This window comes from Argopecten irradians, chromosome 8 (genome assembly GCF_041381155.1).
Source record: "Argopecten irradians isolate NY chromosome 8, Ai_NY, whole genome shotgun sequence".
NCBI classification, from domain to species: domain Eukaryota; kingdom Metazoa; phylum Mollusca; class Bivalvia; order Pectinida; family Pectinidae; genus Argopecten; species Argopecten irradians.
Genome location: NC_091141.1, coordinates 19,435,959 through 19,454,789, shown reverse-complemented (window position 1 = coordinate 19,454,789; position 18,831 = coordinate 19,435,959). Strand labels below are relative to the sequence as shown.

Genomic DNA, 18,831 nt, shown 5'->3' with positions numbered 1-18,831 from the left:
TATACCCAAAACTATTAACGATGAAAATAGTAGCAACAAGACAGTTTTCATTACGTTATATATATACTGATTATTATAAAGAAAATAGTATTTAAATACTTCAATGACCGTATTAGGTAGGGAAATATAGGAACATTTACCCGTATTTATCCTCCAACCAGCATGGGTGAATACAACTAATATATATACACTGTATATTTTTGGTATATTCGGCACTGACGGAAAACAGCCGTATCGTAGAATTTCACGTACGCCTATTCCACTAAGTAAGTCCTAGGTGAAACATTGTTTGAAAGATGGATTGATTTAAGAAAATATTAACACCTTTCAGCTTAATTGTGTGTGGTTTGAATGGATGCTGCAAGATAAAAAATATCCATATATAAACTCTTAAATTATAAGCTGTATTTTGGCTCGAGCCAGAACGAAAACTCTCGTCAAAATACAGATTTTATTTGAAGACAATGACCTTGTATTCTCTATTTATATTGACAGGTGTTGTCATTTTATTGCAGAGTTCACTCTCTTCAATAATGCTGTGTCAACTGATAAAAGTTGTTGATATATCTTGGGACATTTAAACCTCCAGTGAACGTACTCATGTGACAGAAAAATAAATGGATGCGTAATCAGTTAGCTAAATTAGGTCTTCCATGAAAGATTGAAAGCGTTTGCTTCTAAGTGACTATCCACATGGCTAGATCTTCATCTTTATTGCTATCCAGAGACTGTTGATTAACGTCTACAACAGAAAAGATTTAAAATAGCATATCAACACTACTACAACACATTAATATTAAGTTTAAAACTCTAAATGCATCGGAACTATCAAGCAACCATATTCTTCATAATACCACTGTATAGTACCATGCAGATATTATTTTATAACCTTTTCATCCAGACCTTCAAACGCCTTAAAAAGGTCTTTGGTCACAATTGGGAACCAAATTTGTATAAACAGTCACTTGTATTGACTCCAAACAAGCACAAGTGCATTTACATTACTTAAGGAAAAATCCCAAAGTGTCACGAATATTTTGTCAAATACATATGCTATATATTGTATGGCACTCTCTGATTTATTCCTTACTTGCATTGCGGAGTTCGTACATAGTTACACATCCATTGATGAATACATGGATCAAGAAGGCTAAATCGTTACCTTTTGTCAATAACTTTAAGAAGTCTAGAGAAATGATATTAGGTCTGTAGCATGGTTGCATGAAGAGCTGACACGTTTAATGAACTGAATGACCTTAACGTTCATTTAAGGTCGCAGCGGTCAAATGGGTTAAAGTTTTGAAACGAACTCCTGTCGCAAACTCAGAGGCCTAGAAATCTCATATTGAACCCGTGACATTCTGTGATAAAGTGCTATCGTGTTTATTAAAATAATATAATATTGGGTTTCATTTAATGCCACAGGGGTCAAATAGGCTATAATCTGAAAAGGACTTCGTGTCAGTGGCTAAAATGCCTGAAGAACTGATATTTGTCCTGTAGCATGCTGGGATGAAAGTTAAAGCTTAGTTTCTATACAAGATCACATGTGTCATATGCGCTTAACCGCTACAAGCATTTATCATGAAGCGCATTAAAAAATGATAAGTGATGGTTCCCGTCCACTTAAGATACCTTTATTGCAGCTGAAAAATGGTCTTCCTATGAATTTAAAGTCAACAAAAACATTAATATTTAAAAAGTTTGTGAATATAGAGAAGCGCTCCGCACATAGAAATGACAGTGTACAATAACTAATGAAACCTGGTGTATTTTAGAAAACAGTTCAGTTTGTCCAGCTGTGTGTCTAGTACCAACATGTTAACCAGTTACTTGGTGTTAGAACTACTGGGAATGCTACTTTTAATCAGTACGCTATTCATTTCAGTTCTCAGAAATTTATGTATACTGATACGGTGGATTATTGAAAGTTATCTTTTTGATTTGTTTCAAAATGTATAAAATTAATTTGTCAAGTTAATTCTAAGAATAGAAATACTCATTCTGTAATTTTTGTATAACACTGTTAAGTCTATCAAATACTACATGGGTTTTTTTCTGTCCAAAGGTCTCAACACATCTGCTGGAGAGCAGTTTACATTTTGTTTTATACAAAATTTGGAGAAACCAGATAGAGAAACAACAAGTATGATAGCAAGTAACGATGATCGGACTAACGTCACCCTCGTCAACACGACCGACCAGTATCAGATTTATAGAGAGGACGGAGTCCACCTTATATATCATAGGCCAATAGCGACACTACAAAACACAGGCAAAGAGAACAAAGGTTTGAGGGTAATAACAGAAGGAAGCATCCCTATCGTCAGTTTTAGTAGGACTGCGCAACACTCGGGCGATATGTTTACTCCATTCCCTGACCGTCAGTTGGGCATTGATCACGTGGTTCTTACATATTGTGACGCGGTCTCACATTGTATTTTAGCGGTTGTTGGGGTAATAGACGGCGCCACTGATGTCACAATTGTGTTCCCCTCAACTTTCAAAGGAGTCTTGCTCATAGATAACAAACAGTACGAGGCTGGAGATAAATTATATTTCACATTATATCAGCTTGAAACCTTTCAGTTGCTCTCGGCCGCTAACTTTTCCGGAGTGATTGTGAGGTCGAGCCACAAAGTTGGAGTATTTGTTGGTGCTGATCGAACAAGACTGGGAAACTGGCATGGAAATGACCATCTTGAGGAGGCACTACCGCCTCTTACACTTTGGGGGAAACAATACGTCCTGGTTAGTAAAGGAGATGACGTAGTTCAAATTGTATCATCGGCAAACGAAACCCAGGTTAACATTACGACGTGTGACAGAACTGTACAATACGTAATCAATGCTTCTATTGATGTGATAGAATTGCTTATGGAATGTGCGTTCTTTTATGTTTCTGCGAGTCATCCTATTCTAGTGGCTCATATTATGATGTCGAAGACTTCTTTTCAAAATCCATCTTTGTACTTTCCACCACCGGTGATGCTATATAGTAAAGCCTATGTCGTTTCTCCTCTTCCATCCCTGTACTCCCCTTGTCAGGTCGGACTTGTTGCTAAGCTGGGTGACCTTGAGGAAATCGCGGCCCAGTTTACAGATGACAATGTGTCCTGGGTAAATGTGTCGTCAACTGGGTTCGCAGTCATCACTGTCATATTAAACTCGGAGAAAACAGTCATCGTCAGATCTAGGAATGAACCGTTTGGGGGACATATATACTGTCACATTAGAAAATATATAGCAGGAAGCACACGACTGGTACCGTATAAGGATGATATTGAGGTAGGAATGTTTATTTCTTATTCATATTACCTATTGCTGTAAAACTACGTGCTTGATATTACCACATTCTGGGGCCAAAAAGGTGGACATCATAAAACTCTTGTTTTAAGGTCCTTAAAAGGCCAATTTATTTGACCGTTTGGTGACCGTTGCAGACAGGTTTGACTTTATTTTCTTATCAATATATATATATATATACATTTTAATGACAAAACAAACAAATTCATTCAGAAAATATTGTTCTTTTCTCTACGTTATTTTCAGAACTATATGACAGTGCTGAAATCCACATTTTGTTGATATATTGAGAATGTACAAATTAAATTTAAGTAATCCATCATACAGATAGACAGCCTGGCTTACACAGTTTGGCTTAGACAGACTGACTTGCACAGTTTGAATTAAACAGGCAGACTTACAAAGGTAGACTTAGACAGACTGACTAATAAAGTCTGTCCTGGACAGGCTGACTTAGACAGGCTGACTTTGACAGGCTGACTTAGACAGATTGACTTACACAGTCTGACTTAGGCAAGGTGACGTAGACAGGGTGACGTAGACAGATTGACTTAGATTGGCTGACTTGCACCGGCTGACTTAGACAGAGTGAGGTAGACAGGTTGAATTAGACAGTGTGACTTAGATAGATTGACTAGACATGCTGACTTAGACAGATTGACTTACACAGTCTGACTTAGACAGAATGACTTGGAAAGTCTGCCGTACACAGTCTGATTTCGACAAGCTAACTTAGACAGGCTGACTTATACAGTCTCACATATACAGTCTGATTTAGACAGGCTAACTTACACAGCCTTATACAGGCTGAGTTACACAGGCTCACTTAGACAGTGTGACTTAGACAGTCTAATTTATACAGGCTAACTTACACGTGCTGACTTAGACAGGGTGACTTAGACCGTTAAGGTAGGCAGCAGGACGTAGACAGTCTGACTTAGATAGGCTGGCCTAGACAGTCTGACTTAGATAGACTGGCCTAAACAGTCTGACTTAGATAGGCTGGCCTAGACAGTCTGACTTAGATAGACTGGCCTAAACAGTCTGATTAGATAGGCTGGCCTAGACAGTCTGACTTAGATAGGCTGGCCTAGACAGTCTGACTTAGATAGGCTGGCCTAGACAGTCTAACTTAGATAGGCTGGCCTAGAGAGTCTGACTTAGTTGGGTTGACTTACACAGGCAGCCTTACACAGGCAGACTTACACAGGCTGACTTTGGTAGGTTTACTTAGACAGGATGACTTAAATACTCTGACTTTGACAGTCTCATTTAGACAGGCTTACGAGGATTTGACTCTTTATCACTATTTATCTGATCTTGAATTTGTTTATATACTTTTTTTCTGATATTGCAAAAATTAAACCTAAATTTACCTTTAGAATTTATATTTGTTCCGATAGATTCATGCCTGTATCATGCCACTACCTGTTATTGCAGAGTTCTCGAGTAACCCGGACATCCACTACCATGAGTCCGCATTCTCTATCAATCAACACAAGTCTGACTTCTGTCGATAATACTTCTCTAAATTGTTCCACTACTTGCTGTGAACGACACAGTCCTCTTGTGAATTTAACTGCTCAGGAACTTAAAGCTATAGTACAAGAATTTAAAACGAAATTGACGGTTACGAAGACAGCTACATCAGCATGGAAGAGAAAGTTCAACAGTGCGAATGACGACCGTCCCTCCTCCAAGGGTATTGGACTTCTGGCGGCTGTCTTTCTTACGTGTGTCTTTGGCTCCGTGGTTCTCATAGACGTCACCAATTTTATTGCGAAAAAGACATCAAAGACCAAAAACTAATTAAGAATGAGTTGTCAGGATACACAACAAATATTCCAGGAAATAAGACCAGTATACTTTTCTCTTTACGGGCTCTTTCCGTAAAACATTGTTTTAAAGAATACTTTCTCCAGTATAAAACATCTATGTGATTTTCATGAAAAGACATGTATTAACTGTGAAACAGCATAAACGAAATTAACAAAGAAGTTGGAGTAGTGGTTACCGCTTTGATCAGATATTGGCTTTTTATACTTTACGACAGTTTGATGTCAATATTGTCAAAGCGTGCACAAAACCTACTGAATCGTATGGCTACATGATCAGCAATCCTGTATCAATCAAATCAATAATAATTTCATTGAACTATAATAGTTAAGTGTTTTATAAAGTACAATAATTGCATCGAATACTTCCTTCTGTGAGCTTTTATTGAAAATATAAGTTGTCACCAAAGTTCATGATAAATGATAAAACCGCGCCAGTTCATATGACGCGAAACCGGAAGTTGCCGAAATTGTTTTGAATTCTAGAAAGGATTCCGATACCTTCGCAGGTAATTCGCAGGTTTTCGGCCTCATTGGAAGTCAGGAGACTTATGGAGAGGCATTGATGGGCTCCGTGACTGATAGGTTTTTTTTTAAACCCTCCCTACACCGACTAGAAATTGAGTTCCGGCTGCGCGCGCAATTAAAACGTAGTATTTACAGTTCATATAATACAAGTTAAAAATGCTAGTATAGCATATTAAGTGGAGCCGAAGGATATAGAATTTGATTTCTCATGAGGTATAATGTCATAATTAATATTTTAAAATATAGTATTTGGCATTGATATAGAAATTGGTGGTAATAGTGGCGGGGCTTTCCCCAGACATCAATTGACACCAGTTGGTATAGTAAAGTTTGATAGTGGACACACTATAACTTAAATGCTAGATTAATTGGGTAGGTACTTAAAATTTTAGGCCAGTATTAAATTGTCACTAAAATGATTTGGCCTTGTACTTAATTATTTGGAAAACGATCCTTGGTTAACACACAGAATCAGTCGGAGGCGAACTTGCTTGGATGATGTTTCCAATGGTTGTTCAGTCTGCTTTTGAAGATATTGACATTTGGTGCACTCGATACGTCGTTAGGAAGACCATTCCATAGGTTTACCACACGGTTCGAAAAGAAGTTTCTGCTTGAGTTTAGTCTGAAGGACTTCTTAAAGATTTTATTGGCATTTCCTCAATAGCTGTGTATGTTGGTTTTTGAAACATCCTACTTGAGTCTATAGAATCTATTTTATTGATAATTTTGTAGGTTTGAATCAAGTCGGATCTTTTTCTCCTATACTCCAGCGTTGGGAGGCCAAGTTTTCTTAGTCTCTCACCATATGGGATGTCCTTTAGGGAGGGTATCCTTTTATTTGCTCTTCTCTGGACGTTTTCAATAGCTCTTTTATCTTTCTGGTACATTGGTGACCATATAGTTGAACCATACTCTAGGTGGGATCTTACAAGTGTCTTGAACAATATATTGAATACATCTGGGTCCATGTAGGTGAATGTTCTGAAGATTAACCCCATGATTTTGTTTGCTTTCGCAGTTGCGTTGTTTACATGTACAGTAAAAGTTAATTTGTGGTCTATAGTCACCCCGAGGTCTTTTTCAGATGTAGTTTTCTTGATTGTTATCTTCGAGTTGCTATCTCCAATAGTGAATTTCGAATTTTTGATTCCATTTCCGATTTCCATATGTTTGCACTTATCTAGATTGAGTTCCATAAGCCAGGTGTTTGTCCACTTAGTTATGTTGTTTATGCTGCTTTGGAGCTCATGGATATGTGTTGTAGTACTTGATGTTGAGTATAATTTGGTATCGTCTGCGAAAAGCTTTGTGATACAGGTAGCAGCTTCTGGTATGTCGTTAACATATATTAAAAATAGTACTGGTCCAAGTACGCTGCCCTGTGGGACTCCACTGCTTACTGTTTGCACATCAGATTTTTGGCCATTAATAATAACTCTCTGTTCCATTCCAGATAGAAAGTCTTTTATCCAAGATAGTAGCTTCCCTTTAATTCCATAGCTTTCAACTTTATGGAGAAGCAGACGGTGAGACACTTTGTCAAAGGCCTTTTTGAAGTCAAGGTAAATGACGTCGATGTTATAACCATTATCTAAAGCCGTTATCCAGTCTTCTAGTGTCTCTAGTAGTTGAGTTGTACAAGATCGCCCATGTCTGAATCCATGTTGTTCTTTAGTGAAAAATTGTTGGTATCCATATGTTTGATTATTGCGTCACGAATTATACGTTGTAAAATTTTAGAGGGAACAGACGTCAGACTAATGGGTCTGTAGTTTCCTGGATCTTTCCGTGACCCCTTTTTGTATATAGTGCTAACGTTGGCCTTTTTCCATTGGTTGGGGAGGGTCCCTTCTTGTAGAGATTTCCTGTAAATCAAGGTGAGAGGCCGTTTCAGTTCCTTTCCTTGATGGTTTTAACGATGAGGTTGGGGTGAATGTTATCGGGTCCAGGTGACTTGTTGCTATTGATTTTTAGTGCAGCTTGTTCAACTATTTGTTCCGTTATTGGGACATTTTCCAAGGGAGACAGGTATGTTCTTGATGGTAGTTGGGGAAGTGGTTTTGAAGGATCATCTTTAGTGAAAACACTAGCAAAATAATTGTTCATTATGTTTGCTACCTCTAAAGGGTCTTGTGTGATGATCCCCTCTGTAGATTTGACACTGAACATTGTTGGCGCTGTTTTGGTTTTGGATCTCACATATTTCCAGAAGAGCTTGGGGTTGGTTTTGATCTTTGAGGCAATGTCCTGCTCGTACGAATATTTAGAAAGTCGTAGTGCTTTAGTTGCTTCGTTTCTGGCTTTTTTGTAAGTATCAAAGTTTGAAGTTGTCTTACAGTGTAAGCATTTTGTCCAGAGTCTGCTTTTCTTTCTTATTTTATCTTGATCCTCGCGGTTTATATATGGTTTCCTTCGGCTTTGATTTCCTAGCTTATAGGTTGAGACATTGTCCGATATTTGTTTCTTCAGGTAGTCTTCAAAGGTATTCCAAGTTTCTTCGATGGTTGGACTGACTTCTAGCGGTGTCAGATCAAGTTTGTGTAGATTGTCATTTATTCGGTTGTAGTTTCCCTTGAGGAAGTTATATCGTCTCACATCACATGTTTTGTTGTGGGTTTCTGTGTATGTCAGTAGATTGAATGACAGGAGGTGGTCGCTTAAGCCTAATCCGGGGTTGAGAGTTAGGTTATCTATCATTCCCTCTTCATTTGTAAATATCAAATCGAGTATATTGCTTTGTTGACCTTCTCTAAAGCGGGTTGGTTGGTTGACGTGTTGATACAGATAGCAGTCCTTGACCTTGGATATAAATAGGGAGGATGGATGTTGAACTCCAGAGTTTGATGTATATGATGTCCAGTCAATTTGCTTGAAGTTGAAATCTCCCCACGATTAACTTGTGTGAGCTGGCTGTTGTTTAAATATATTTGGTCCAGCAGGTTTAATAGTTTGAGATTTCCTGTAGCTGTAGAATTTGGGCTTCTATAGATGGTACATAGGAGCAGACGATCATTCCCCATCAGATTGATGATACAGCATAGTTGATCATCCATGTCATCGACTAATTCAATAATGTCCACACTAATATGACATTTGACATAGATTCCTACTCCTCGCTTGCAAGTTTTGGGCTGCAACAGGTTGTAGTCATCCAATAGCTTAGAACGGTCGTCACTCTCATAAAGGGGATTCTTGTAGTTTGTTTCTGTCAAACAGATGATATCTGGATGATGGTGTTGTATATAGTCCTCCAGCTCGGTTTTCTTAGTAGTAGTTAGCGTGTCGCAGTTGATGTATATTATCGACAGGGAGCTTTTCATGGTGGATAATATTTCAGTTTTTGGATTTAAAATATTAAAACATTCATCCTATCTTGATTTATTTTGTTGATCGGTCTGGTTGGATTCTGTTGAGATTTCTTCGTCAGAGTCTAACTCGTAGATGAGTTTTTGTGAATGATCACATATTGCAACATTCGGAGACTGGAGAGCGGTGCTATTATGTATATTCATATATATATAAAATAGTTAGTATTTTGTTGTTGTTCGATGGATCTCTCATATGAATTGGGCTTATGGAATGTCCATTTATGGTTGTAGCTGTTGTTTGTATATTTTTTGCCATACTTTTGATCTGGGCTGTTGGGATACCTATGGCGGGGCTATCCCCAGACATTAGGTTATCCGGAAGTGTTGTTATTGCTGTCAAGGCTGGTTTCGCGACAGGGCAATCCCCAAACACTATGCCTTTCTGTTTTTCGTTAGTCTGCACCTTTTTTTTCGATGGATCGTTGTCTCTCATATGTTTGGTTGTTTCAGATTGGGCATGTTGTTTTTCAAGGTATTTGTTCTTCCTTTCGTCTCTCTGTTGTTTCGTCAGGTCCCTTGTTAAGATTACTCTCTTCATAGTGGGAGTAGCGTACGGCTTGATATGCCGAGCATTCTCTAGTAGTTTCTTACTTTCGTTTGGGTTTTTCATAATGGCTATTAAAGGTCTTGACTTATCTGGAGTGAGTTTACCTATTCGATATAGTGTAAGTATTTGAGGATCATCTATTCCCAGTATCCGTGACAGCTCCTGGAATATTTTTTGGTCATGGGCTTTGAAATCTTTATCCTCAGATGTTGGTGATAATTCAGGCATATGGAATAAAATTATATTGGCTTATTTGGACTTCCGGTCATGTAGTTCTTTGGTTCTTTCATCTACAAGGTTTTTGATAGTAGATTTTAGTTCATCGACTATTTCTGTCTTGCTTGACTGGACTTCAATTTTGATTTGATTTCTCGTTGAGACTTCTATTTGGTTCATTCTTGTTTCTAGTCCATCTAATCTTTCTTAATTTTTCTCACAAAGATTTTTGAGCGAGTTGTTGATTTGGTCCAAGGTTGGTTTGTCTTGGTACATACATGGCAGGTCCACGACAGGTTAGGTATTTCACCTGTGATGATACAGTCATATACAGTCTTAGAGATGCCTGTGCAGTGTTGACAGAAATTTAAATAACAGATTTCACAATTCACATGGTTTAACATAGTGTCCAATTCGATTTGACATCTGCCACACATGTAGATGGAATCCTCGGGCTTGGACCTTTTCAATACGCTACAACATTCCACTTGGCTATTTTTTCAGTAAGTGAAATTTGTCTACATATAATACTGAATGCTAAAAATCTTTAAATAAATCCAATAAAAACAATGAAGTGAATATTAGATGCTATCTCTGAGATTTTTGCGATCTCTGTCGTAAATGAGAATGGATTTTCAAACACCGGATGTAACGCTCGTCATTATAGATGATAAGAGAGGACCCGTCCGGACCAAAATTCCAGAATTCTAAAATCAAAATCGCCTGCAAATTTTCATGAAAACACAAAATTTGGAGATAATAAAAATTAACAGAAGTAAACCAGATACAATATCACAAAAACGTAAGACCTGATATGGAATGTTTTTTGTGGCATGATTTTCAAAAAAATAGTCAAATATGGCACATCTTAGTCCTGGATGAAATGGGGTAGGGTTGTGAGTTTCAAACTTCAAGCTTACGAAATTGTGAAAATTTGATGGAGGACCCCATGTTTTTATATGATATTGGAAACACATATTACCTGGGGCATATCATTTACAAATATTGTGAAATCGACATGGATTTTCATTCCCTCTTTTGCCTATTCATCGATTTTTTAGGGGCGAAAATATGGCAAAACATGATAATTACGTCGTCCTCGGAAATAACAAAAATCAATTAGCGTTTTTAAAAATACAATAGTTTTGCATACAGTTATATCGTTAGAAATTCAGGACAAAAAAACAACAGGATTGAGACTACAATCACCCAAATATTACAGAAAACATATTTTAATGATTTTTTTCTATTTTAGGCCAGCAAATGTGTGCGGATGGTAGATTTCAAGCTCAAATATCTCAAAAAGTAGTTCGGAAACACCAACTTTTCTATACATATTGGAAATCTGCATGAAAAATGCAAGAAAATTAGACCTGTTAGAAAAACATGTAAAGGGTTTTACCAAAAGTATGGAGCTACCTTATTGCAAATATAATAAGTCACCAAAATACATGATACATGTTGTATATATCTGATAGCTTTCATTGCAAATATAATTAGTCACCAAAAATACATGATAAATGTTGTATATCTGATACCTTTCATAGCAAATTTGATTAGTCACCCAAATACATGATAAGTGTTGTATATCTGATAGGTTTTATTGCAAAAATAATTAATCACCGAAATACATGATAAATGTTGTATATCGGATAGCTTTCATTGCAAATATATTTAGTTACCCAAATACATGGTAAATGTTGTATATCTCATAGCTTTCATTTCAAATATAATTAGTCACCAAAATACATGAAAAATGTTGTATATTTTATAGCTTTCTTTGCAAATATAATTAGTCACCCAAATACATGATAAATGTTGTATATCTGATACCTTTCATAGCAATTATAATAAGTTACCCAAATACATGATAAACGCTGTATGTGATAGCTTTCATTGCAAATTTAATTAGTCAGCCAAATGCATTCACGAAATAATTCTGACAGCTTTTTCAAACTATTTCGTTCCAAGTCATGATTCACGCGTCTTGGCCATTTCCAAAGGTCACCAGAACGTGACCCTAAAAGGGATGTTGCCAGATCCTATAATCTAACGTAGTGATAAATAGGAATCTGCATTTTAGATCAGATCGTTATATTACTAACCAATAAAAATAATTTCCTGGCCAAAGAATCTCTACACTGCACACACATTGTTACCTAAAGTTTAATTACACTTTTTTTAATTTGCTTATTGTTATTTTATTTTCCTTTCTATAAATTACATTTGTAAATATCATGACGTTATTCAATGAATTGGTGGTTAGAATTTCCTGTGATATTACATAGTGGAACAAATTGGGGTATTTATAGTCATTTTGTTTTGAAACATCCATTTTTTATTGTGATTTTAGGAATCTTTAACTGAAAAGTTAACACAAATTATAGATAGCGATTCAGCCATGGATTATCGGTCAAACTTATTTTACCGGTAACAGTTTAAAAACATTGTTAGCATTAATGCATATTCAGATAAAGACATATAAACAACTGCAGGTCTTAAAGCTGACAATGCAAGTTTAAAAGGTTTTAATTGAGATTAAAAAAAATAAAAACAAGCACCCGTGCATTTCAAGAATCGTTTATGAGACAACCCCTATCGAGGTCCGCCATTTTTGTTTTTTGCTCTGTCTGTATCCGGTGCTCTCACCGACACCTTTATGAAGCGCGTGAATCGACACACGAGCGCTCAGTCTATACACGTACATACACACTTAGCAGTTGTCCATTATGTATCACCTACAATTACGTAAACAATACTCTTACCTATAAAGGTATAACGGGCTTGTTTGGCAACAAAATAGTCAACTCCTAAGCTGTCATTTACATGTTTGTCAAAATAAAATTTCCACACAAGTGAATAGAAATCCAAGTGATAAACCGTCCACATATCTCCACGTATATTATCGTAACCGATGTACTCCACTAGCTATGTGCACGTGACTACCTGTCTCGAACAAGCCACTACAACCAAGGACACACACGTGTCGGTGTACGTGTAAAACCTAGTGTATATTGAATTGTTTCATTAGCTGGTTTTGGAAATAGTTTGGGATTTAGCAGACAGCACATTTATGTATTATTTCAATGAAACCTTGTCGGGTGAGTGCAGCGTTTATTTTCAGTATTACATTGTTATTTGCAATATCGGGGCATGTGTAACGGAGACAAGATATGTTTGGAATGACGCACGTGTGACAAGTTTCATGCTTGATATAGGGGTTGGCCAGTGAAGGTTACTAAGCAGAGCAAAAAGAAAAATGTCTGCCACTTCCTTAGATACGACACTGTCATAACTGGGGATTGTCTCAGAAATAATTTTTGAAAAAAAATAATAATTTCAAAAACATGCTTTATAACTTGCACTGTCAGCTTTAACAAATCTTCACGTATTGCTAAGTTAATAAAATCATTTTATTTGAATGTTTTTTGTTTGTTATTTAATAATACATTTTGGTAAATTTATTCTATATAGAGTATTTATCACGAATCAAGATTCCATATTGTGTCAATGAACACCAAATCCACAGATAAACAAAGATAGCATAAAATAATTCCTGCGGAAGTCTAACGTCAGCATCACGCCGGAAGTCTATAATGACTCTGAAGCGTATTTGGACATAAACACTCCAATTGTGTCCAAAAATCCGAACATTGACTCTAATACTCCGGAATGTCAGTTCGAATCTGTTGATCAACGCTGTGAACCACCAGCATCAGCACCCCAAGGACCTCCCACCTGGACGACTAGATCTGGAAGGGTTATCTCCACACGCCAAAACACCTGGATGGCTATGATCTTGATAACTGACTAGGTTAAGAAAAAGTGTTATCTTTTTTCTCGTTCAAGTTAGAATTACGTTCAAAGAGTTCTAAAAGTGTTCGAAATGTGTTCTACCAGTTCTTAAATTTCTCTTTAAAGTGCTCAAATGATCCTTACATGGTTCACAAATGTATCAAGTAATTGCATTTATGGTTAAATGTTTAATTACAGCCTGAAGTGCTAAAAAGGGAGATGTAACATATTAAGTTATATTTTAAGCGCCTAAGCGACCCTGTCATTGCTTTTCTTTCATGTCCATGAGCGACTCCCGCCGCGAAATGCAATAAATCAGTTATGTGACCGCCATATTGAGATAGAGTTGTTCTTCCAACATCACAAATGCTATAATTGATGTCATTGAATTTCTGATGAAATGTCCTTTCTGTCATGTTTCTGCAAGTCATACTATTCTAGTGGCTCATTTTGTGATGTCGAAGACATCTTATCAAAATCCATCATTGTACTTTCCAACACCGATGATGCTATACAGTACTGCCTATGCCGTTTCTCCCACTCCATCCCTGTACACACCTTGTCAGGTCGGGCTTGTCGCTAAGCTGGGTGACCTTGAGGAAATCGCGGCCCAGTTTACTGATGACAATGTGTCCTGGGTAAATGTGTCGTCAACTGGGTTCGCAGTATACATACAGCTGTTGACTGGGATTGAGGGCAACATATGATTTGTTGAACCCGAAGACAAACTGTTGCCCGAGGCCGAAGACCGAGGGCAACAGTTTGTGTGAGGATCCAACAAATGATTTGTTGCCCGAAAACCCAGTCGATAACTGTTTTGTTATACCCCCATTGTGACGTCACTCCGGTCCAACAGCACATTTTAACAGTTTTTTTTTTTTTTGACCGCTCGACGGAACAGTTCATTTATTGACATTTTTGTTAATAAAGTTTATAAAGAAACTATTTATAGGGGTATAACAATCACCACTGTCATACTAAACTCGGAGAAAACAGTCATCGTCAGATCCAGGAATGAACCGTTTGGGGGACATCTATCCTGTCATGTTAGAAAAACATATAGCAGGAATAACACGACTGGAACCGTATAAGGATGATATTGAGGTAGGAAAAATTATTTCTTATTCATATTACCTATTGCTGTAAAACTACGTGCTTGATATTACCACATTCTGGGACCAAAAAGGCGGACATCATAAAACTCTTGTTTTAAGATCCTTAAAAGGCCAATTTATTTGACCGTTTGGTGACCGTTGCAGACAGGTTTGACTGTATTTTCTTAACAATATATATATGCAAGCTATATGCATAGCTTATTTTATGCTGCGACACAACTATTTTAATAATTTTATTTATTTTCCTCGTATCCCTTTATGGGGCCTCCATATCCTGTTGGGGGCCCCTTCAGTAGCCAGTTTAGCTGCTCTCTGATTGGCTGGTTATTTTTAGCCAGTCTATGCGAGAAAAAATTTTCAGCAGCGCCATTTTGTCCCGCAGCTTTGTGCATCATTTAATTTAAACTTGGCGATTTCAAAGACAATTTTAAGCCCACCCTCAATCCACCCAATTTGTTATCTTTTTGTTTATGGCATAATAAGTATATCCTGATGTATTTACCAGAGTGTTTAATTCTGTAGAATTTTGTAATTCGGCGTAATTCTGTGGAATCCCCACCACAGGATGTAAACTGTTGTTATATATTGTGCAAAAGTTGTATTTCCACATGGTAAATTTTGAAGAATATAATAATATGGTTCTTTATAATAAAATGTCATCTTTATAAGATGGCCATTTCAATTCATATTGTCTTTGAGTCTTATGTGGAGCAAGCATAAATATATATATATATATTCATTTTAATGAAAAAACAAACACATGCATTTAGAAAACATTGGGGTTTTTTCTTCGTGATTTTCAGAACTATCGGACAGTGGTGTTGAAATCCACATTTTGTTGATATATATTCAGAATTTTCAAATTAAATTTAAATAACCCATTATACGTATACTTTGTACGTATTGTGTGCAATAAATGTGTGACGAAAAACGCAAGATATATGGACGCATGAAGCGGGTAAATTGAAATAGGAAATCTCGCAGCCAGGGTGACTTCCACAGGCTGACTTAGACAGGTTGGCTAAGACAGGATAACTATCACATTCTCTCTTAGACAGTGTGACTTAGACAGTCTGTCTTACACAGGTTGACTTACACATGCCGACTTCCACAGTCTGACTTAGACAGGTTGGCTAAGACAGGATAACTATCACATTCTCTCTTAGACAGTGTGACTTAGACAGTCTGTCTTACACAGGTTGACTTACACATGCCGACTTCCACAGTCTGACTTAGACAGGTTGGCGTAGACAGGTTGACTTACACAGGCTGACTTGGCATGCTGATTTAGGCAGATTGACGTAGACAGGTTGAATTAGACAGGTTTACTTAGAAAGTGTGACTGAGACAGATTGACTTAGAGAGCCGAACTTAGACAGTATAACTTAGACAGATTGACTTACACAGTCAGACTTATACAGATTGGCTAGACATGCTGACTTAGACAGTCTGATGTACACAGTCTGACTTAGACAGGATGACTTAGACAGTCTGACTTATAAAGTCTGACTTACACAGACTGACTTACAAAGTCTGACTTACACAGGCTGACTTTGGTAGGTTTACTTAGCCAGTCTGACTTACACAGGCTGACTTTGGTAGGTTTACTTAGCCAGTCTGACTTACATAATCTGACTTTGACAGTCTCATTTAGACAGGCTTACGAGGATTTGACTCTTTTTAACTGTTTATCTGATCTTGATTTATTTTATGTCATTTTTTTCTGATATTGCTTAAGTTAAACCTAAGTTTACCTTTAGAATTTATATTTGTTCCAATAGACTACACTTATGCCTGTATCATGTCACTCACTACCTGTTATTACAGAGTTCTCCAGTAACCCGGACACCACTACCATGTGTCCGCATTCTCTATCAATCAACACAAGTGTGACTTCTGTCGATAATACTACTCTGAATTGTTCCACTACTTGCTGTGAACGACAAAATCCACTTGAGAATTTAACTTCTGAGGAACTTATAACTCTATGGTACAAAAATCAAAAAGTGAAATGGTGGTTACGAAGACATCTACATCAGCATGGAGGAGAAAATTAAACAGTGCGAATGACGACCGTCCCTCCTCCCAGGGTATTGGACTTCTGGCGACTGTCTTTCTTGCGTGTGTCTTCCGTGGTTCTCATAGACCTCACCAATTTTGCTAGCAAGAGAAAGGTACCCAAACCCCAAAACTGACAAAAATGGGTTGAGGTATTCACAAATATTGCATGGAATAAGAGATCAAATGATTTAGTGTTAAAGTTTGTCTTTTTAAAAATATTTTTTTCGTTCGTTTACAAAAAAACCATGGCAAAATAACAAAAAAAATGGTGGCGGCTCAAAAATCTGAAAAGCCATAGCAGCAATGACGTCATAGATATTATGACGTCATAGACATCATGACATAACAAGTATTATGATGTCATAAAAATGCTGATTGTACATGTCCGACAGATACAGTCCTTCACAGAGTATGACCCCGTCACACGGTTTGTTTTATGATGGACTGACACATCTCTTCTGAAAGCCAGGATCGGTGGCTGCTTAAAGATCGCTTGCAGTTTTGGTGATTTGTGTAATGTACTTTGGTGTTTCCTAAGAATGTTGCCTACAGCAGTATCAATATAAATACATTAGTGTATTGACTGAAATATTATCATCTGCCACCCTATGCATGTCCATGTCATAATAATAAAAATGATTATACTGTTCCCGATATGTGTGTTATGCATTTGAATGAAATAAAAACTTGTGAACTTGTAACATCGAAATGTGACATATGAACCTTTCATTGGTTGTGTAACAAAAATCATTGAATATTTGTAATCTAGGGGTTATATACCAATAAATCACATGATAATAACGTATATTTATGCACTGTGTATGTGTGCGTTAAGTCCCTGTGTGTGTGACGTGTTGTTTACGTGTGATCCTGTCAGTGTATATGTCCTGTGGAATGTGAGGTATTTGCACAAAGTGGCCGGACCAGTCCAAAGTAATATGGACATCAGCAGGAACGCAACTCAGCAATTAAAACTCGCACCTGCTTTGCACGCTTGGTGCCTTATTACACCTGTCTACGTCATCTCACTTCTGGCTTTCTATCTTAAAGGGACATGAACCTTAAATAATTTATTCTGTATGCTTAGATATGGTTTTCAGATGTTTATTGAATATCTTATTACAACGATTGGTTATCTAAAATGACAGGAAAACGTGGGGAATACCTACCTCAAAAATGATAAGAATAGACCGTCATATTCTGTATTTGGAACATAAAACGAAAGCTGGCCGAAAGGGAGGTTATACTGACCAACAAACTTGCTGACATGACAAGGAATATTAATTTTCCTCATTTTAAGATTATTTTCTAATTTACGATGGTTTAAGCCATATGTTATAAAATTATTTGTATTTATGGCGTAAGAATGATAAGTCAAAAGTCAAACGAGACTTTTCATTCGACAGGGGACCGCGAAGGGAGAACTTATTGCACATATGTACACCACGCAAGTATAAAGTTGCTCCCGTCTCTTGCATTTCAGCGATCCATTTATATTTACCTACTTTCCCAATCGCGCACGTTACTGAATCTTGACGTACAATGTTTTCTATCAGAATTCGTTTGTTTTCGTTTCACCCACGTATTTGACCCACCATTTCGTTTACATATGTGCAGTGCATTGTGGGAGGTCACTAAAGTTCAACACTACTATACTATCGTTACAAAATTCGACCGGGCCGGTTCAAAATACAGAAAGATGGAATTTCCATTATAATTATTTTATTTGACACATTTGCACAATAACTTATATATATTACTTAGTAAGGTATCTGACACGTCGTAAATATGTATTTTACTCAAATTTACATGGTTTATTTAGGTTCATGTCCATTTAAAGATGTAAGTATAAATTGTTTTATATTTTTTTCTTTATAGAACACCAGTTGTAAACAACTTTAATTCCAGTAAAAACGACAAGCGTAGGAACCGTTGCACAATTATTAGTAAAATGAAAACAAGTAGTACGGATTTCTGACGCGTGACCCCAGTTACGGTCGAGCGTTTGTTGAACGACATCATGACGCATCGTCAGAAAATCACGACAAAGCGATATG

At 37.0% G+C, this 18,831-nt stretch overlaps 2 protein-coding genes across 2 annotated transcripts; one reads left to right on the top strand and one right to left on the bottom strand.

The window, feature by feature from the left end:
* Positions 1–2,046: 2,046 nt before the first annotated feature.
* LOC138329775 (uncharacterized) lies at positions 2,047–5,115 on the top strand. Its single transcript, XM_069277067.1, has 2 exons — positions 2,047–3,288; positions 4,747–5,115. Exons 1-2 carry the CDS (start codon positions 2,047–2,049, stop codon positions 5,113–5,115), a joined length of 1,611 nt encoding a protein of 536 aa, XP_069133168.1.
* A 2,447-nt stretch (positions 5,116–7,562) lies between these two features.
* On the bottom strand, positions 7,563–8,369 carry LOC138329774 (uncharacterized). Its single transcript, XM_069277066.1, has one exon. It carries the CDS (start codon positions 8,367–8,369, stop codon positions 7,563–7,565), a length of 807 nt encoding a protein of 268 aa, XP_069133167.1.
* Between the last annotated feature and the right edge of the window lie 10,462 nt (positions 8,370–18,831).